Source organism: Pomacea canaliculata, linkage group LG9, assembly GCF_003073045.1.
Source record: "Pomacea canaliculata isolate SZHN2017 linkage group LG9, ASM307304v1, whole genome shotgun sequence".
Lineage (NCBI taxonomy): Eukaryota > Metazoa > Mollusca > Gastropoda > Architaenioglossa > Ampullariidae > Pomacea > Pomacea canaliculata.
The window spans coordinates 2,072,275-2,089,001 of NC_037598.1; the positions used below are offsets into that span (position 1 = coordinate 2,072,275).

At 39.2% G+C, this 16,727-nt stretch overlaps 1 protein-coding gene and 1 non-coding gene across 4 annotated transcripts; both read right to left on the bottom strand.

Moving 5' to 3' along the window:
- Positions 1-2,952: 2,952 nt before the first annotated feature.
- Positions 2,953-15,019, bottom strand: LOC112571783 (phosphate carrier protein, mitochondrial-like). 3 transcript variants are annotated; one of them, XM_025251063.1, is made up of 9 exons: positions 14,913-15,019; positions 14,637-14,790; positions 9,753-9,794; positions 7,236-7,357; positions 6,774-6,953; positions 5,914-6,095; positions 5,466-5,638; positions 5,203-5,313; positions 2,953-3,664 (listed from the first exon to the last, which is right to left on the bottom strand). In XM_025251063.1, exons 2-9 carry the CDS (start codon positions 14,782-14,784, stop codon positions 3,507-3,509), a joined length of 1,116 nt encoding a protein of 371 aa, XP_025106848.1. In that variant the 5' UTR covers positions 14,785-14,790; positions 14,913-15,019; the 3' UTR covers positions 2,953-3,506. The 3 variants fall into 3 exon arrangements, with proteins under 3 accessions (XP_025106848.1, XP_025106849.1, XP_025106850.1); XM_025251064.1 differs by lacking the exon at positions 14,913-15,019 and adding an exon at positions 14,870-14,893; XM_025251065.1 differs by lacking the exon at positions 9,753-9,794.
- LOC112573026 lies at positions 4,687-4,900 on the bottom strand. The gene has a single exon (XR_003101135.1). It is a non-coding gene; the product is annotated as a small nucleolar RNA SNORA53 (small nucleolar RNA).
- Positions 15,020-16,727: the final 1,708 nt, after the last annotated feature.

Consider the following 16,727-nt stretch of genomic DNA (forward strand, 5'->3'; position numbering starts at 1 on the left):
GTCATGGTTACAGGTGGGATGCGATTGGTGTGTCGGGGGGGGTCGGGGGGGGGCAGCAGCCGGGGTGGATCCAGGGTGTAGGGTGCCGGAGAGCGTATTTTTATTCCTAAAGGATGAAGCAGCTTTCGGAAGCCTTCGGAACTTCGGAAGCCTTCGGAAGCTTGCTATTCATGTCAGCGACTTTGCCTATCACGGATTTCCCTTCTAAGCCAACCTCCGATCTTTGACAGTAGCTAGAAACTTGTTCTGGGGGCTAATTGTACAACTTTTAAAATACTGTGAAGGGTGGCACAAAGTGAATTGTGACAGGCAAAATAGTCAAGGCTTAAACTGATGACAGGTCAAGGTAAATAATGAGGGCCCATCCAACCAAAGCGACACGATGTTTCTACAAGTACGTTAGATTGCAAAGCTTTGTGAGCGTCGCCTCTGTAGTCTAGTGGTTACATGTGATGCCTGATGTTTAAACGTAGGTGTGTTCGAAACTTGGGGTGGCGATCGTTTTTAGATATGCGCCCGGAGACCGGTGACGAGGAGTGGTGTTTTACGCCGCGCCAGCAACTGAGGCTATATTACGGCAAGGCAGCCAGCCCTGTAAACAGATGCCACGTGCAGAGAAAGAACAGCGTGCCCGAGACGAGAAATGAACTCTGGGCAGCCAACCTTCACTGTATGATGACAGGCGCTAACCGTTGCACCACCGGACCGCTTGACGAGGAGAGGAAGAAGATAACGGAGAGAAAACAAAGAAGCGGATGGGACGGGTGACCATACGTCTCCACGTCAGCATCCGCACTAGTGACGTCACTGAAACACAGAATGAAAGCTTGACAATGGGAACAGTTGACATTTGTAAACTTTTCATAAGATTACCCGACTCTTTTTACAGCCAGAGCTCTTTCTCACATCCGGGTACTTCCTGTCTGTAGGGCTGCTGTAGGTCCTGTTACCCTGCAGCGAGGAAACTGGATAACAGACCGCAGTGGTGTGACTGTTGTGACTGCCGTGACTGCTGTGTGTGGCACGATATGTGGCAGGGCTAGGGGCCATTTATATTTTTGGTTTTTTTCAGATCATTTTTTTAGCGGATACCAGATTATCAAGAGTCACGTGACCCCGCTGTACGGGGTCAAGCCGTAGTTTCGGTCTTTGACAGACCACAGCAAAAGATTTCTGGGGTCTTATGTGGCCCGCGAACCAGCCACTGGCCACCCCTGGGGTAGGACAACAGACGGTGTTATTATGGTGATGTATGTCTATGTAAGTGTATGCGTATGCATGTGTGTATGTGTACGTGGTATATTATTGCAGTTATTGCTGCATGTCTTCTTCATTGCGTGTCGCTGGTAGTCACGGCGGAGTCGTAGACAGTCTACACTGTACAGGCTACAGGAATTAGCAAACAGTAGAGTCTGACAATCGCTCCCAAAGCACTCTTTAATAGTTCGTTTTCTGTAATCAATATAAATCTCATGAATAATCCTATGGTGAATAGATTAAAACAGCCAACTTCTTAAGTCGCGTGTTAATAATAAAAATTCCTGTTAGATATTCACTGTTATAAACGTGACGGTCACAGAGTCTTTTGCTTTAGTTCAGTTTATATCCTTATAATCCCACTCCAACCCTTTCCGTCACTCTGAACTTATGTATTCTTACTGGCAAGTACGAAGTGTGCAATAATAATTCTATCGTAAATGCCGTTGTAGAATGGTGTTTATGGGGTTATTGCTATTTTTGGCGCAAAGGAAGTTCTTTTATTCGCTCAAGGTTGTGAATTTGCTGTGCACGGGAATGGAGACTGGGTGGTGTGTAAGCCGGGTGATGTCGCCACAATGTTGATAACATACTATAACCGCTTAACTGACGATGGAAGCACCCTTCTATAGATAGGTCAATAGATGCTTGACAATATTATGATTTTTGAAGATTAACCCATTAGCTATAGAAAGCTACAAGAGATTATTACTGTCGTTAAGTATAACCACCTATCAACAGATTTATATTCGTTAATATTCAAACAGTATGGGTTTTAAAGTCGCTTCGCTCAGTGACATTAAGAACTGTATGGAGTGAGGTGGGCCTTACTTCGAGGCGGGATCCTGCGAACTCCAGACTAGATGGAAGATCCGACTTTATGAGGAATTAATTTGCGAGCTGCGGTTTTTTGCCGACCGAAGGGGCCAACACCATGGTAACATAATTAATCTGTCCAGAAGAGGCTGTTCGGAGACACGTGAAAGGTAATGTAAAAAAGGTCTTATCCTATGCAGGAACCCATGTCAGCGGCTTGACGGTGTATGTCTGCTACCATCATAACATGTTCACATGCGATGTCAAGCCCCGAAGGACGGCCAGTGGCATGGTGCTAGCTTTACAGTAAGCCAAGCGCTGCTTGCTTTGTGACTAAGTGGTCAAGAAATCGTGTCTTAACCATTTATAATGGAGGTGAGGTGAGTATAACATCTCAATTTAAAGAAATTCATCAGCAAACTGCTGGCTTTTTTCTGTAGATCAGACTCGAAAGAGGACCGATATAGCTTGTCCGATATTAATCCACACACCTCGATCTGTATATTTGTATTTGTTAGCGAGTTGAAAGCCGTTCAATAAATTCAAATTCACACCTATCGCCACAATGCGTTCTTCACGGCGCCTGTAACGTTTCAAGAACCAAATACACACTGCCATGTAATATTTATTCCGTGTCTTTCAAAGGTTAATAGTAACTGGAAAAAAAGTGTCACTGTTAGGGCTGTACAGGTCAGAAATATAGGTTAGCAGCCTGCAGCATCTGGATACCTGATAAAGAAATACAATTTTTGCAAGATTTCAATGTCAACATGAGAATGCAGCTAAACCCCCTTCCCCCACTAAAAAAAAACAAAAAAAACCCAACCTGAAGTAAGGTCAAATATACAACTTAAAAAAATAACAACACCCAACCAACTGTGAAAACTTTCCTAATTTATTTTTATTCAATCAATCTTACAAATTTGTACAAGCACAGCATAACCTGCACCACACATGCAGCCAGTGTAAACAGTTGCATGTAAAACGTTGCTGAACCAGCAAAACAACTTCCAAAATGTACATTATCGCTTGGAATAAATAGCCTACAGGAAATAAAACCTCTACAAAATGACCACAGAGCTCTTAGGCTCATGGATGAGCAGACTGTTTTATCACTATCTTTTAAAGTCCATAACTGACATTGTAGACAACGGTCAACATAAGACAATTGCTCGGTTTTCACACATCTGGACCCAGTCAAGATTTCCATGCCATTCAACCCAAATGTCTTTAATGCTCTATGATTAAGGTCTTGATGTGTCTCCAGCTATGTTTAAAACAAAGTAATAATTCAGACACACACACACACGCAAACTGTGGCCACAGGTCCTGGAATACAACTACTTGCAAAGAACTTTGTATGCATTTTCTTCATTTTCCTGATAAGACTTATGAAAACTGTCATTTTATTCCAAGCACTAAAAGCTTCTTTGCTACTGTACACCTAACTTAGCCTTGAGTGAAGCTGGCATCTCTGGGGGTGGTGGGCGCGGTAAACGGAATACAACCTTGACAGAGTCGTAGATGAACCACTGGAGAGCTGTAAGCGTGCCAATCATGATGATTCTGGGGAAGAGACCCTTCCACATGGCTGAAACATAATAGATAATACATGGAATTTCTGCCCTTTGGAAAACTGTTAGCACATACGACTTATTTGAATAAATCCTCCACTGATTCTTAAAGGGAAAAGAAAAACAGTGACTCCGAATTAAATGACGCCAATGTTCTAAATCAATAAACATTTCAGGCTGAAATGTTACTTACAATTGCATCTAAAATAGCTTTGGACTGATTTATGGTGGCTGCCATGTTTGTGTACTCTTTTTGAAAAAGAAATGTACCTTTAGTGTGTGGCTTAGAGAAGCCATTAGCAAGAAAAGTATTGCAGGATGCTGCAGTAATGTTCAGCTGTGGACCCACTCGACAAGTGTCATGTGATTCTGTTAGCAGTTTTGTCAACTGGCAATTGTGACCTTATATCTTGCAATCTGAGAAGCCCATTCCATGGAAAAGTACAGTTTCCAGGAGAGATATTAACAGACTTGTAAGATGTGTCCTACCGGTGTGTGGATCATTGGTTCTTTTGCATGCAATGATCTGCATTTTTATTTTTTGGAGAAACCACTGGCCCAGTAATTTCTTTTATGTTTGATACATCAAAAAATGCATTAGCATCACTGAAATATTATTGCTGTTCATAACATTATCTGGTCACCATCATCCAGTTGCTCAAACACTAAAATCTGTTTAAAATGTCACTGCATAAATTATAAATTCTAAATCCAGGACTGCAGGGTTCTGATGACCTAAATTCAGGAGACTGAAAGCTCTCATGTGCATTGGTTAAGCAATGGCACCTGACAAACATGGCCTACTTGAAATGCCTTAAAATGTGCTTTAGATGTGATTGCAAATAATGTTATCGTTTTGAAACTTTGACTGGACATATTCAGAATATCCAAATCTATTATTTCAGCTTAACTTACCATTTCCCTTCCAGTCTACCATTAAAGATCAGATTCAGCAAACCATCCAACTTAACCAAAATCATCTTGTCACAGTAAAAATCTCACCCATCTATATCATAAAGATATTTTATTAACAAGATAAATTGTCCGAGCCTGCAACTTGAATATGGCAGAATGACTCGCAGAAGACCAAGCACCAGTCACATTCAAAAAGTCACAGGCTCAGGTGTATTGCTGTCACACACTTATGACTCAAGCACCCCCGATAGAGCAGGCACAAGGCTGCCGGCCTAAAGAGCACCGCCAGAGCTGGCTGATGCCCTCTAGCCCCAGAGGTGGATCTAAGGGAGTGTGTCTCAAATGGCTTAAAGCCTGCACATCAAGTCATAACAGTACAGAAAAGGTTACAAGTTCAAAAAAACAGGAGACAAATGCAAATTTGCTGTGGCTAAGACATTTTTCCTAGCCCAACTTTTTTCACTGTCTGAATAATCAGTGTCCAGTTGCCAGGTAAACAGCAGCTGTAGTCATTGGATCGATAGCAACTTTATAAATAACCAGCCTTTATAAATAGCAATGAAAAAAAGAAATAATGCATGTTTAAGTTTTGTCACTGACTGCAAGTTATTAGCAAATGATATGAGTGCTCTTCACTTACCCACAAAGCCCAGCCTCTTTGCAATCTGAACAAAGGTGGAACCCTTGTCTTGATTCAGCTTGGACACAATTGTGTCAGCAGGATGAGACACAATAGCACAAAATACTCCAGCTGTAATTGAAACAAAAGTAGTGAGTCTCATTACAATACTTCATACAAAAAATACTTAACATTCAAAAACATGTTCCAAAGTAAAAGTAGCAAAGTTGATATATAAAATAAAACCAAAAGAAAATGGTCACAAAAAAAATTTTAATACCCACCAATGTAGCCAGCAGCAAAGGTGACCACTAACTGTTCTGGTTTTGAGCACTCAGAGCGTGGTTTAGGTACAACATGTTTGTAGAGGATTTCAACTGTCCGCTCAAAGCAAGCAAACTTCATCATCGTGTAGGGAATCTGACGACCCCAGAGGGGTACAAGGCCTTTGTAAAACCTGCATAAAAGGAACTTGATAGTTGGTTCTACAATGTAAAATAACTTCTTGAATGAAATGATCCAACTTAGGCAGCAGAGAATTTTTTGCTGGGTTTAGAGAATATTGGACAAGGTCCATGCATTCAAGTAAATGCTTCTAACTTCCTGGCCTTTCCAGCAAATCAACCACCCTATCACACAAACACAGCCACTCATAGAAATAAATTAAAAAATTCCAAGATCGTGTGGTGCTTAACATAACATGAAGTTGGATTTATTTTTGATTGAGCATACCCAGAAACTCCTTCCTCCTTTAAGATGCGAGGAACTCCTTCACGCAGTGTAGTTGACCATCCAGGTTGTGTCTGAATTCGAACTTTCACAGCTTCCATGGGGCAGAGGGCAATATCAGCAAAGAACTCTGCTGATGCACTGGCTGCTAGATACAGTGAAGTTCTCCACAGGTATGCATTTTCCTGTAATGATGACAGATTGTGTCTTAAATATTTTGCAATCTTAACATGCAATCATAATTGTTCTCAAAATATTGCAGTACCAAAAATTATTTATAAAATAAATTATACGTTGGATTAAATCTTAGAGAACACAAAAGCGTCCAGAGTTTTCCACATTTGCCTGTAAATAGTTAAGAGCTCAGGACAGACTAAGGAATTATTAGATTTTGTTTCACATTTTTTTTTAAAGAAAAGAGCTGACTTTTATAAAGATTTTTTTTTTAATTGGGAAAATTCTTAAGTTTCTGAAATATGGTCAAAGTCTTGTTGCATTATTTAATATTTATTGGTTGTTCAAGAATAACATCTGTGCATTGCTTGAAAGCATTTCAACATTTTTCAAACCATTTTACTATCCTGTTAGTTGCAAAATCTTTTATAATCATGCTCGTAAAAATTGTTCATGGAAAAAAACTAGTACAATTCTAGTTGGTACCTAAAGTTATACAGAATGAATTTTTATCTGTTGAAAAAAAAAAACCAAAGGGAGAGAAACAGAAGGGAAGAAGCTAAACATGGCATGGGAACCAACCTTGAGACTTTATGGCATGTGGTCATGCTGGTTCAACTTTATACTTTAGCACATCCCTTACTTGGCCTTATGATTTAAAAAATATATATATACAAACACATACTAACCTCTCCAAGCATGTTGCCATAGAGGATTTTGAAAACCTCATAAAAGCCAAACTTTCCCACTCCCTGCATGGAGTAGCCAAAAAACGTTGGTGCCCATCCTTTCCCAAGAGCTCGCACACCTTCTTCGGCAAGGGTGACTTGGAATCCTTTAACAATGTTTCCATACTTGCCAGGGTTAACCTGTCACATAAGAATGCAGCCTATTTAAACCTCTATATATTATATATTTCGTAAAGTTAAACTTGTAAATACAACATATATGTGAAAAAAAAACTAGGACTGAACTCCACAAGACTTCTAGCTTTTAAATAAACATGAAAGAAAAAATGTTAACATTCGGAACACTGTACTATCTTAAGTGACCAAAGATTTTTTTTTTGGGGGGGTGAATAGACAAGTGAACTAAGAAAATGGCAGACGTGAAAAAAGAAAAGATAAAAATCCTTGTATATGTGCACCAACCTGTATACGGCATTTGACCAAGTCAAGGGGCACCACGGCAGTGTGTGTCAAGCCACAGCTCAGAAGACCACCAAAAGCGCAGTAAGCATAGTAAGTGCCAGAGCCAAACTCACAGCTGTAATCTGTCACATCAAGAGCAACATGTTTCCATCACTTAGCCAGGTGGTCATTTTCCTATAAGGTGCCCTTAAAGAATGAACACTCATAAACCAAATATACGATTGAGATGCCAACAGCTTAGTTTCATACACCAACAAACGGTTCACTCTACTACGACAAACAAAATATTGAACTTTGTAAATAATATATAGATTTTTGAAGTCTGCATGGACAAACAAAGCAATTTTTTGACCTGGAAACCAGGCTTCTCTTGTGATGTTACACTAACATTCGACTGTTTAGTTCTCCTTTCCTCACTCTTCAGCTTTGTTCTGTAATAGCCCATTTGCTGTGGCACTTCTCACAAACAATAAGTACCATTCATTTTTTGTTCCGCATGATATTTCTGGTCTACAACTTTGAAATGGATTTCCAAAAAGTAATTTACCAGCTCTCTAAAAAGCAGTTCTAAAAGTGATCTGTGTACCACGTGTGGGCCGGACGCATAAGTCGGTTCATATGAGGCTGACAGTCATCATATGTCAGCAAAGTAATGTTTAAATCACCAGATACGCTAATTAGCCTAGCATTGATTTTACACGTTTTTCAAATTTATTGATGCCCAACAGCTCATTCGTATAAAACGCTCGCCTTTAAGTACAATCATAGTGTCACTTAACCGTGTCATCCGTTTTCCCTTAAATTTTTTGTACCTTGCAAAGTATGTAATTTTATTAACTTATTGCTATAATACTGTCACAAAAGTAAATTATTTTTGAATTGAAATAAAACAAATGAAGCAATTTAAATTATGATACAGTGTAATTTTAGGCCTTTGTGGTCCACGGTCCCAAATTCCTTGAGAACCACTGCTCTAAAATACCCAACAGCATACTTATTAATATATGACACCCATCAAAACAAATGAAGAAAAGAATACAAATAACAAAGAAATTATAATGATTCAAACATAAACATTGCCTCAAAAGTCTGCTTCCAACATTGACATTTTACATTTTTGCAACAAAAATTACTTCAGATTTGAATAAATGTCTTTGAATGTTTAAAGTGCATAAAGAAAGCCATGAATTTTTCCATGCAGTCAAGATGCCTTGGACCACATTTGGATCCAAATGATACCCACATGCACGACTGTTAAGACAAACACAGTATGTTGGCTGCTACATGGTATAGACAGAATGCTACATGACACTGATAGTATTGCTGAAACAATTTAGCCTGCCAACACCTTGAGCCTCTGAAACTGCTCTTAAAACTGTTGTCATCGCTTTCACAGCTGTCTTAGTTTAGAATAGCTGTTTTAAATTTAGAACTGAAAATCTTTCTTTGCTTCTACCAATGATTTTAAGTTTTAATGTGTTGTGCACCTGGCCTAAGAACCAATTCAAGCCTGGTAAATCAACTAGTGTCTAGTTACTTTTGATGCTGAAATGGGTTTACTTTTTTCATATAGGTCACAGTATGGAAAGAACTTAGCCCATCTCAACAACTGATCTCTCATTGTTTCCCTTTGACCACGTGGATTATTTTGGGACTTTTATCTTTGAGAATTACTCAAGAAAATGAGAACAATCTATCATAAGTAACTCTTGACACCTTTCAATCTTATACAACAGGGATGCACAACCTACGGCCTGCGACGCGGTGCCATCCGGCCCGCGAAACTTCTGCCCACAGTGTAGGAAATAGGCATGTTAGTAATAAAAGAAGACCTTAAAAACGAAAAAAAGGAAGAAGAAGTATTTATCCCCACGTAGGGGCGTCTCTCAATCTTTTTTTCAATAGACGAACATTTCGATTCAGTGCTCCGACTTGGTGTCTCTACGATGCAACCGGACATTCAGAAGTTGGTTTCGGGAAAACAACTTCAAATATTCCACTAATTACTACATAATTAATGGTAAGTACAACTTGTTTCTAATAAAAAATGGTATCTGCTCTATTTTTTTCTTCCTTTTTGTATTTTTGCGGCGAAGTGGCCCGCGACACGGCTGTCCGAAATGGATATGGCCCGCAGGCCGAAAAAGGTTGGGCATCACTGTTATACAACATTTAATCATTGTGCATTGTTACAAAAATGGTTTTGGTCTGGTGACAGTTTTGTCCAGACACTTCTAATTGTCAACTTAAGCCACAAAAGCCATTTTATGTAAAGCTTTAAAAAAGCATACAAATAAAACAAGTTTTAGGACAGTTTAGGAAAAAAACCCCAAAAAGAATCATGTTTGTCACTAGCCAGATATTTGTTTATCCAAGTTCACACTAAACTAGAAAAGTCTCCTGTCAGCAGTGGCAGCAAAAGGCAAAATTTGCAGTGTAGAATGAGTTAAAAACCAAAGAACAGCAACAGATGTAACACAAATGTAACCCAAACATTATTCACATTTCTCTACTTGCCCTCATCGTGGACTTTGGGACGTGTCGAGCTTTCTTCCCCGTCTAAAACGTATGTGGACTAGGTTGAGAACCAGATGCAGTCACACCACATCAAAAGCACTAAATCAGCAAGTAAGCTTAATACTCAAACTAATGCAAAATAAATCTGTGGCAGAAATGTTCCTAGCATCAGCAGGAAATTGAGGAATGTTGGCTACATTAGTCCATATGCACTAATGAAACCACATGATCCAGCAGTTTTCTCAGTGGCTACAAATGCAGGCATGACAAGTTTTAGGGTCTACTTTAATAAAAAGTCACAATCTCGCCCAATGCATGTAATATGCCCGCCCCTCATTCAGTGACATTAACGTAACTGAATTCAATGTATACTGACCAGATTAACTGTTTTATGTTCAATAAGATGGGTGTATTCCCCAATTTTTAAGAAAAAGTCGTTTAGAGGGTGAATGGCATATGAAATGCTCAAAAATTGTTAGATTATATTAATATAATTCATTGTATTAACACAAATGAAGCTTACATATATAAGAAATGCAGTTATTTTTTTCCTTTGGAATGGCTTTTCTAGCAGACACTTTGCTCTCAGATCTTTACTAGTTTTACTAGAAAACATTAGGGTTATTGAGAATATTTAGGATTTAGGTTTAAGTCTTTAAATGTTGTGTTTCCCAGGATGAACAGCTAAAGAATACAGCAGGGCTTCTGCTTATGCAAAAAATTGCATACTGTACGCATTAAAAGTTCGGAGGACCCCTTCAATGGGTCGTTTTCACTCACGTGATACACACGTTAGCAACGAGGCGCTGTCCGCCATCTTCCTTCCCTAACGCTTCGCGTTTCTTCAGCGGCTCTATATCGGCTTGTGTCACGACACCGCTAGCGTCTCTCGAGCACACCAGCGGAGTCGGACAATTGCGTGCTCTTTCACTCAAATAAACAAAACGATTTTGCCTATACGAGTCTGCCTATGTTTATTAATAAAAAAAAAAAAAAAAATAAAATAAAAAACTCTATGAAAACACAGTCACTATAACAATGGCTCTTCCTTTCGTCAAACACATTTACCAAGTCCACCGAACTCCTTGCACACTATTAAAACTCACTGTCTTGGCAATGTCTCCTCTAACACAATCACACAAAATCCTGTATCTATTACTATTCAAACTCACTCTCTTGGCAATGGTTCTTCTAACACAATCACATATCTCCACTGAATCTTCTACACATTATGAAGCACACTGTCTTGGCAATGGCTCTTCTAGCACAATCACAAAAATCCACGGAATCTACTATTAAAACTCACTGTCTTGGCAATGTCTCCTCTAACACAATCACACAAATTCCTGTATCTATTACTATTCAAACTCACTGTCGTGGCAATGGCTCTTCTAGCACAATCACAAAAATCCACGGAATCTACTATTAAAACTCACTGTCTTGGCAATCACACTTCGACTAACACAACCTCCAAACTAAAATGTACTCGATCTCTTACACACTAGTGAGACACACTGTCTAGCAAATGGCTCTCTACTCTTAAACAAGCGTCCACCTCTCTCCGAATCCTTTTCTCTTCTCCCTATTAAAACACACTGTCCCGGCAGTTGCTTCTCCCTTCAATAAGAAACACAATCCTCCTCCCCTTCATTAAGTGTCCAGTTTCACCTCCTCTCACTCACTGCTTGCTACCCCAATCTCCAGTCACACCTTTTCTTTCTTTCTTCTTTAACATCAAACAAGAACTTTTGCACATTCAAATGCATATTTATTAATTCTTTTCAGAAAATTTTTGTGTCTGCTGACAGAACATAGCTTAAAAAAAATCATTACAGGGTAAGAAGGAACATATCAAAATCCCAATCTAAATAACATCACTGATATGGATTACAAAGAAGAACTATTGGTTAGGTAATCTAAAAAAAACAAAGAAGCTCTGGCATCAATATTGCTCTGAATTAGCTTCTGAGGAAGCAAACGGCATTTGCATTCAAATGACAATAACATTTGATTCAATTATACATGTTTGAGTAGCCTGTTAATAAGCAAAAATTATTAACAATATTCTGTCAACAGCAAATATTTTGATCAACATCATACAAAGCATGACATCTCCAGCAAAGAACAAATTCTATATTGTTCACAGTTTCACATCAATTTACCAAGAAACTTATCTGATCAGTTGGATATCGTCATGCTATTATAAATAAAGTGCGAAAGAAAAAGAACTACAGTAAGGTAATTGTGCATTTTATATCTGAGAATAACTTCTATGGTAATGTAAACATATACAGATTGCAAGCATGCAGTCTGAAAATAAATGCTGATTTCAAACTAAAAAATTGCACTATAGCTACTCAATAGGCACTATGGATTTATGTAAATTTACAATGCAGCAACAAAGCCGAACTATTTAGTCTATGACTGGATTATCATCACCAGGCTTTGTTGCCATCAGGTCAATAGGCACTTTAGACTGCAAAATTCCAAACTTTCTGCGAACAAAGCCTATAACTCTCTCAACATGAATTCGTACAGAGGCTATTTTTCTCGAAATTTCAACTTGTAGTGGGTGAAGTTGCTTTTTCCCATGGGTAAAATCTGGAATTATTAATTTAGCTTGATAAAAAAGAACTTCATCTTCAATGTTGAAACCTCTGTCGGCCATAATTACATCTCCTGGTAACAAGTTGGACAACAAAGAAGTATTTTCAATGATGTGTTCGTCTGAAGCCCTGCCACCAAATGCATCTGAAATGTAGCTGATTGAACCTTGTGGTGCGATCCCAATCAGATATTTGGCAGAATGATATTTTTTATAGTTGGAATAAACTTGGATCTGATTGGTTTGGCCCAAGGGTTTCTGTGCTTCAAGTTCAAAACAGTCAACAATAACAGCAACTTTATCTTTAAAGTTTTCTCTAAAGCACATAGGCATAGACAGTTTCAGAGCTTCTCTTGAAGGCCAGTGCAACAAAAAAGACAACCGTGCTATAAGTACATCAAGAGTTCTATGAAAACTCCTTTGCACAGTTGACACGGATACTTTCAGCTGATACCCTATATCCTGGAATTGGTAGTTCAGTCTGATCTTAATTAAACACAGCAGAAACTCTTGCTCTTTGGACAGTGACTGTGTTTGATTAGACATGTATGGCTCTACCGTTCTGAAAATAAGGTCCATTACTGCCAATGAAGGAAGTCCCGTGTAGAATGGAACTTTAGCTTCATCTTCAACATACACCTGTCTTTCATAAATAGAACAATGTTGTCTGTTTTTAACTGAATCAAGAAGTCTGGTCTCAGAGTCTTGCATGATTGCATCTACATTTAGTCCAGTCAAATCTGTTTGAGTGTTCTGATCATTTGAACATGAATCTTCTATGCCACCATGTAAACTTTCTTCGCAAGCACTTGAGCAACCAAAATCTGTTTGAGTGTTCTGATCATTTGAACATGAATCTTCTATGTCACCATGTAAACTTTCTTCGCAAGCACTTGAGCAACCAAAATCACTTTCACATAATTTTCTTCCTGCTTGTCTCACTGCTGATTGATTTTCGCTTCTTGCTTGCAGTATGTAGAGTAGGACAGATGCATTACTTCTTTTGCGAGACACAAGCCTCAAATACCTGTTTTTCGAAGTCTCAGCTTCTGAGCAAGTACTTGATCGCTCATGTCCCAAGTGTAGAGTGGGAAGCCACAAAGGGCTGTTCCGGAAATTCACATATGCTGGCTTTCCTAGACACAAGAATAAAACAACCCATAAATTACATCTTTGTGATATTAACTACCAAAAAATAATAATAATCAGCACTGAAACAAAATAAACCAAATACACGTCTAAAAAGAAAAATAATGAAGTAGAAATAACATTTTTTATCCTCTCTCTCTATAGCTATAGTTTATTAGTTGTGGTCATGCATAATGAAAGTCTTGTTTTGATGTTCACTCAAATCACGTGAACTGTCACCAACCTACAATGAAGAGAATATTTATCGCAATGTGTACAACATGCAGAACAATGTTAAATACTTTAGCAATTTGGTTTCTTACCGCCAACAAAGTGTTTCGAACAGATAACTATTTTGTTCCACTTCTCTTCTGTTGTAATATCCTCTCGGTAAAGCAGACGACGTCGTTCTTCTGTAAGTTTTCTTGTTTCGTCGCCTTGGTTCAAAATAATTTTGGGTATCTTATGAAAAGATACATCTAGATTCTAGAGGAACATTTCGTTTACTGCAGGGCTTGTTTCCGCATCCTTTTATACCGCAGACGACCATGATAACCGATCAGTTGCCAGCAAGCTTCCGTAACCACTGCTTCTGTAGGGAAAGAAAAATGGCCGCTGAAGCAGCTCGCAAAAACTGATGACGTCACGTGAAAACCACCCATTTTCGTCAATGGGGTCCCCTCCAAAGTTGGACGAAGAACAGGGACCCCTTTAAAATCTGAAGAAGGGGGCCCTGGGACCCCAAAGAATTTAGCCTTAGCAGAAGCCCTGAATACAACAATTATATTTTACCTAAACGATGACGGTATGAACAAGTACAAATGTTCAGTGAATGTTTTATTGACGGGAGTCATTGCTGTGCAGAAACAACGTGAAAAAGAAAAATGAGAGCCAGATTGCTAACTTAATGATCAGATGATTGTGGTATGGATGTTTTCCCCTCACTCACTAAATTGTTCTTACACTTATTACGGCATAATTTTCTATCACTACAGCACTTCTCTAGAACTGGACATCATTTATAGCACTCATGGCAAATGACCGCTTTAACCCTCAAACTCGCAAGCTATGTCAAGACATGTCAACTTGTCGAACACAACCCGTTTATTTCATTTTATATAAAAAAATTATTTGTAAACATTTGTAGTTACCTGATGAATCAGCAGCAGCAATGGATCTTTCTTCGTTAACACTCAAAGTTTCTACCGGCTCTTGACTTTCCTCTTCGCCCTCGCATCTGGCTTGAAACGGGCTGGAGAAGATATTTTTCTTCCACGCCGCTAGAAGTGAAGCCGACATGGTGCCCTGTAACAGTGATTCAAATATGAAAAGACCTAGCTACTTCTGGCGATCAAGTATTTTCAAATGCGTTTACTGATCTTACTTTACAGTGAAATGCTAAGCCGATTTGACCGAATGTCCTCTACCTTACGAAGATGGCGTACACCGTGGTGAGGCCGTGTGGGGTCACGTGGACGAGAGTTCAGCCGCGTGCGACGTCACAGTGTCGCTTAAACCTAGTAAAACACACAGGCACAAATCGAAAAGCAGAAAACACATACTTTTTTCAAAGTGAAATATCTAGGAATATATTTTTTCTAGAAAAACATAATCTTTCGTAAATTTCTTATTATAAAAATTAGATTACAAAAAAAAAAAGTCAAAAGACAAAGCACAACAAAGAGCTACCTCCCTTGAACTTTTCGCGCATGTGAGACTTGCGCTTAGCGTAACAGTCAAAACTACTTTATTAATATCCCAGAGGACAGTTAGGAAACAATTCACACGTCAAAGGGATTAGGATCAAAGCTTTTAAAAATTCGTTGGAAGTATCTATTCCTTGACTACCATGCATATTTCGTTATTTCAGCTCTTGCTAACCATGCACGTCGACGATCTGGTAAAGCCAGAGTTCTTTTTCTTCCTTTCAGCCAATCTCGGAAAGTGAGCTTAGGCCTATCATACTCCAGTCAAAGCCCACAACTTGTCCACTGGATCCAGTTCCCATCCCACTACTGGTAGACTGTCTCGACATCGTACTCTCTGTCGTTACAGAAGTAGTAAATGATAGCTCCATATATTCATCATACCCTGTCCATCCAAACCACCAAAATTCTCATCTGTTCATTTGTTCTGTCTAAACTAGACTACTGCAACTCTCTTCTTGCTGACTGTCCACAGTAACCTCATTGATAAGATTCAGAAAGTCCAGAACTTAGCTACTCGTCTCGCTTTCCAAACTCGCAAATGTGAACATGTCACACTACTTCTTCATTGGCTACCAGTTAAAGCTACAATAGATTACTAGCTCTATGCTATGGATTCGTTGAAGGCCTCCCCCCCCCCCACAACTACTTTCCTGAAATCTTGTCTGTCCTCACTTCTGCCCGAAATATCAGACTCGTATACATTCTATCCTCCTTCCCATAAAGACAGTCACATACGGACAACGGACAATGGACGTCCTCCCTCTGTGCTGCTAAGCAGTGGAACTCTCTTCCACATCACATTCGCCACTCGGACTACAAGGCTACATTCACACGCTCTCTGAAAACAATTCTGTTCACAAAGTACTATCCCTGAATTATTATTCTTAGTTCCCTTGTAATAATGTCTGTCAAGTTAACCGTCAAGTATGGCTCGAACTGTTTACGCTATCCTTCATACCTTCATTGCTTTACATTCTGTTCCTGTATCTCATCGTCCACTAACTGAATCTGTACGTCACCTCTCATTTTGCTAGCAGGCTCTACGACCACGTCCGTCGGTCCCTCTGTCCAGACTAGCCGTTGCCGCCGTTGTCACTCAAACTTCAGCATAAACTTCGACCCAACAAGATAAAAGTGTCTGCGGCCAACATACATGGACCATAGCGCCTTGTTGGAACCAGCCTCCTAGAAAAAACGAGGCTTAATATATAAACCGTCTGTTTCGTAACCCTGACGAAAACACTTCCGAAGGAACATTACTATAATATAGGGGGTTGAATGATTACTGACAAATATACAATTGAGACTGCCAGACTAATGCAAATAAAACTAACGAAATGTTATTCATTGTTAATTTCCTTTTGAGTTGGTTTTTGGTTGAAAGACGTAGTGTCTTTTGTGGAGCACAGGTACACAGGTCAGAGGCGATTTTGCCCGTGTTACTTCAAGTTGTAATCGTGGAATAGCACATGAGGCAACTCGATATAAGTGTGTATCGATTTCTCCCGATACCACGTTTAACTTGGAAACACG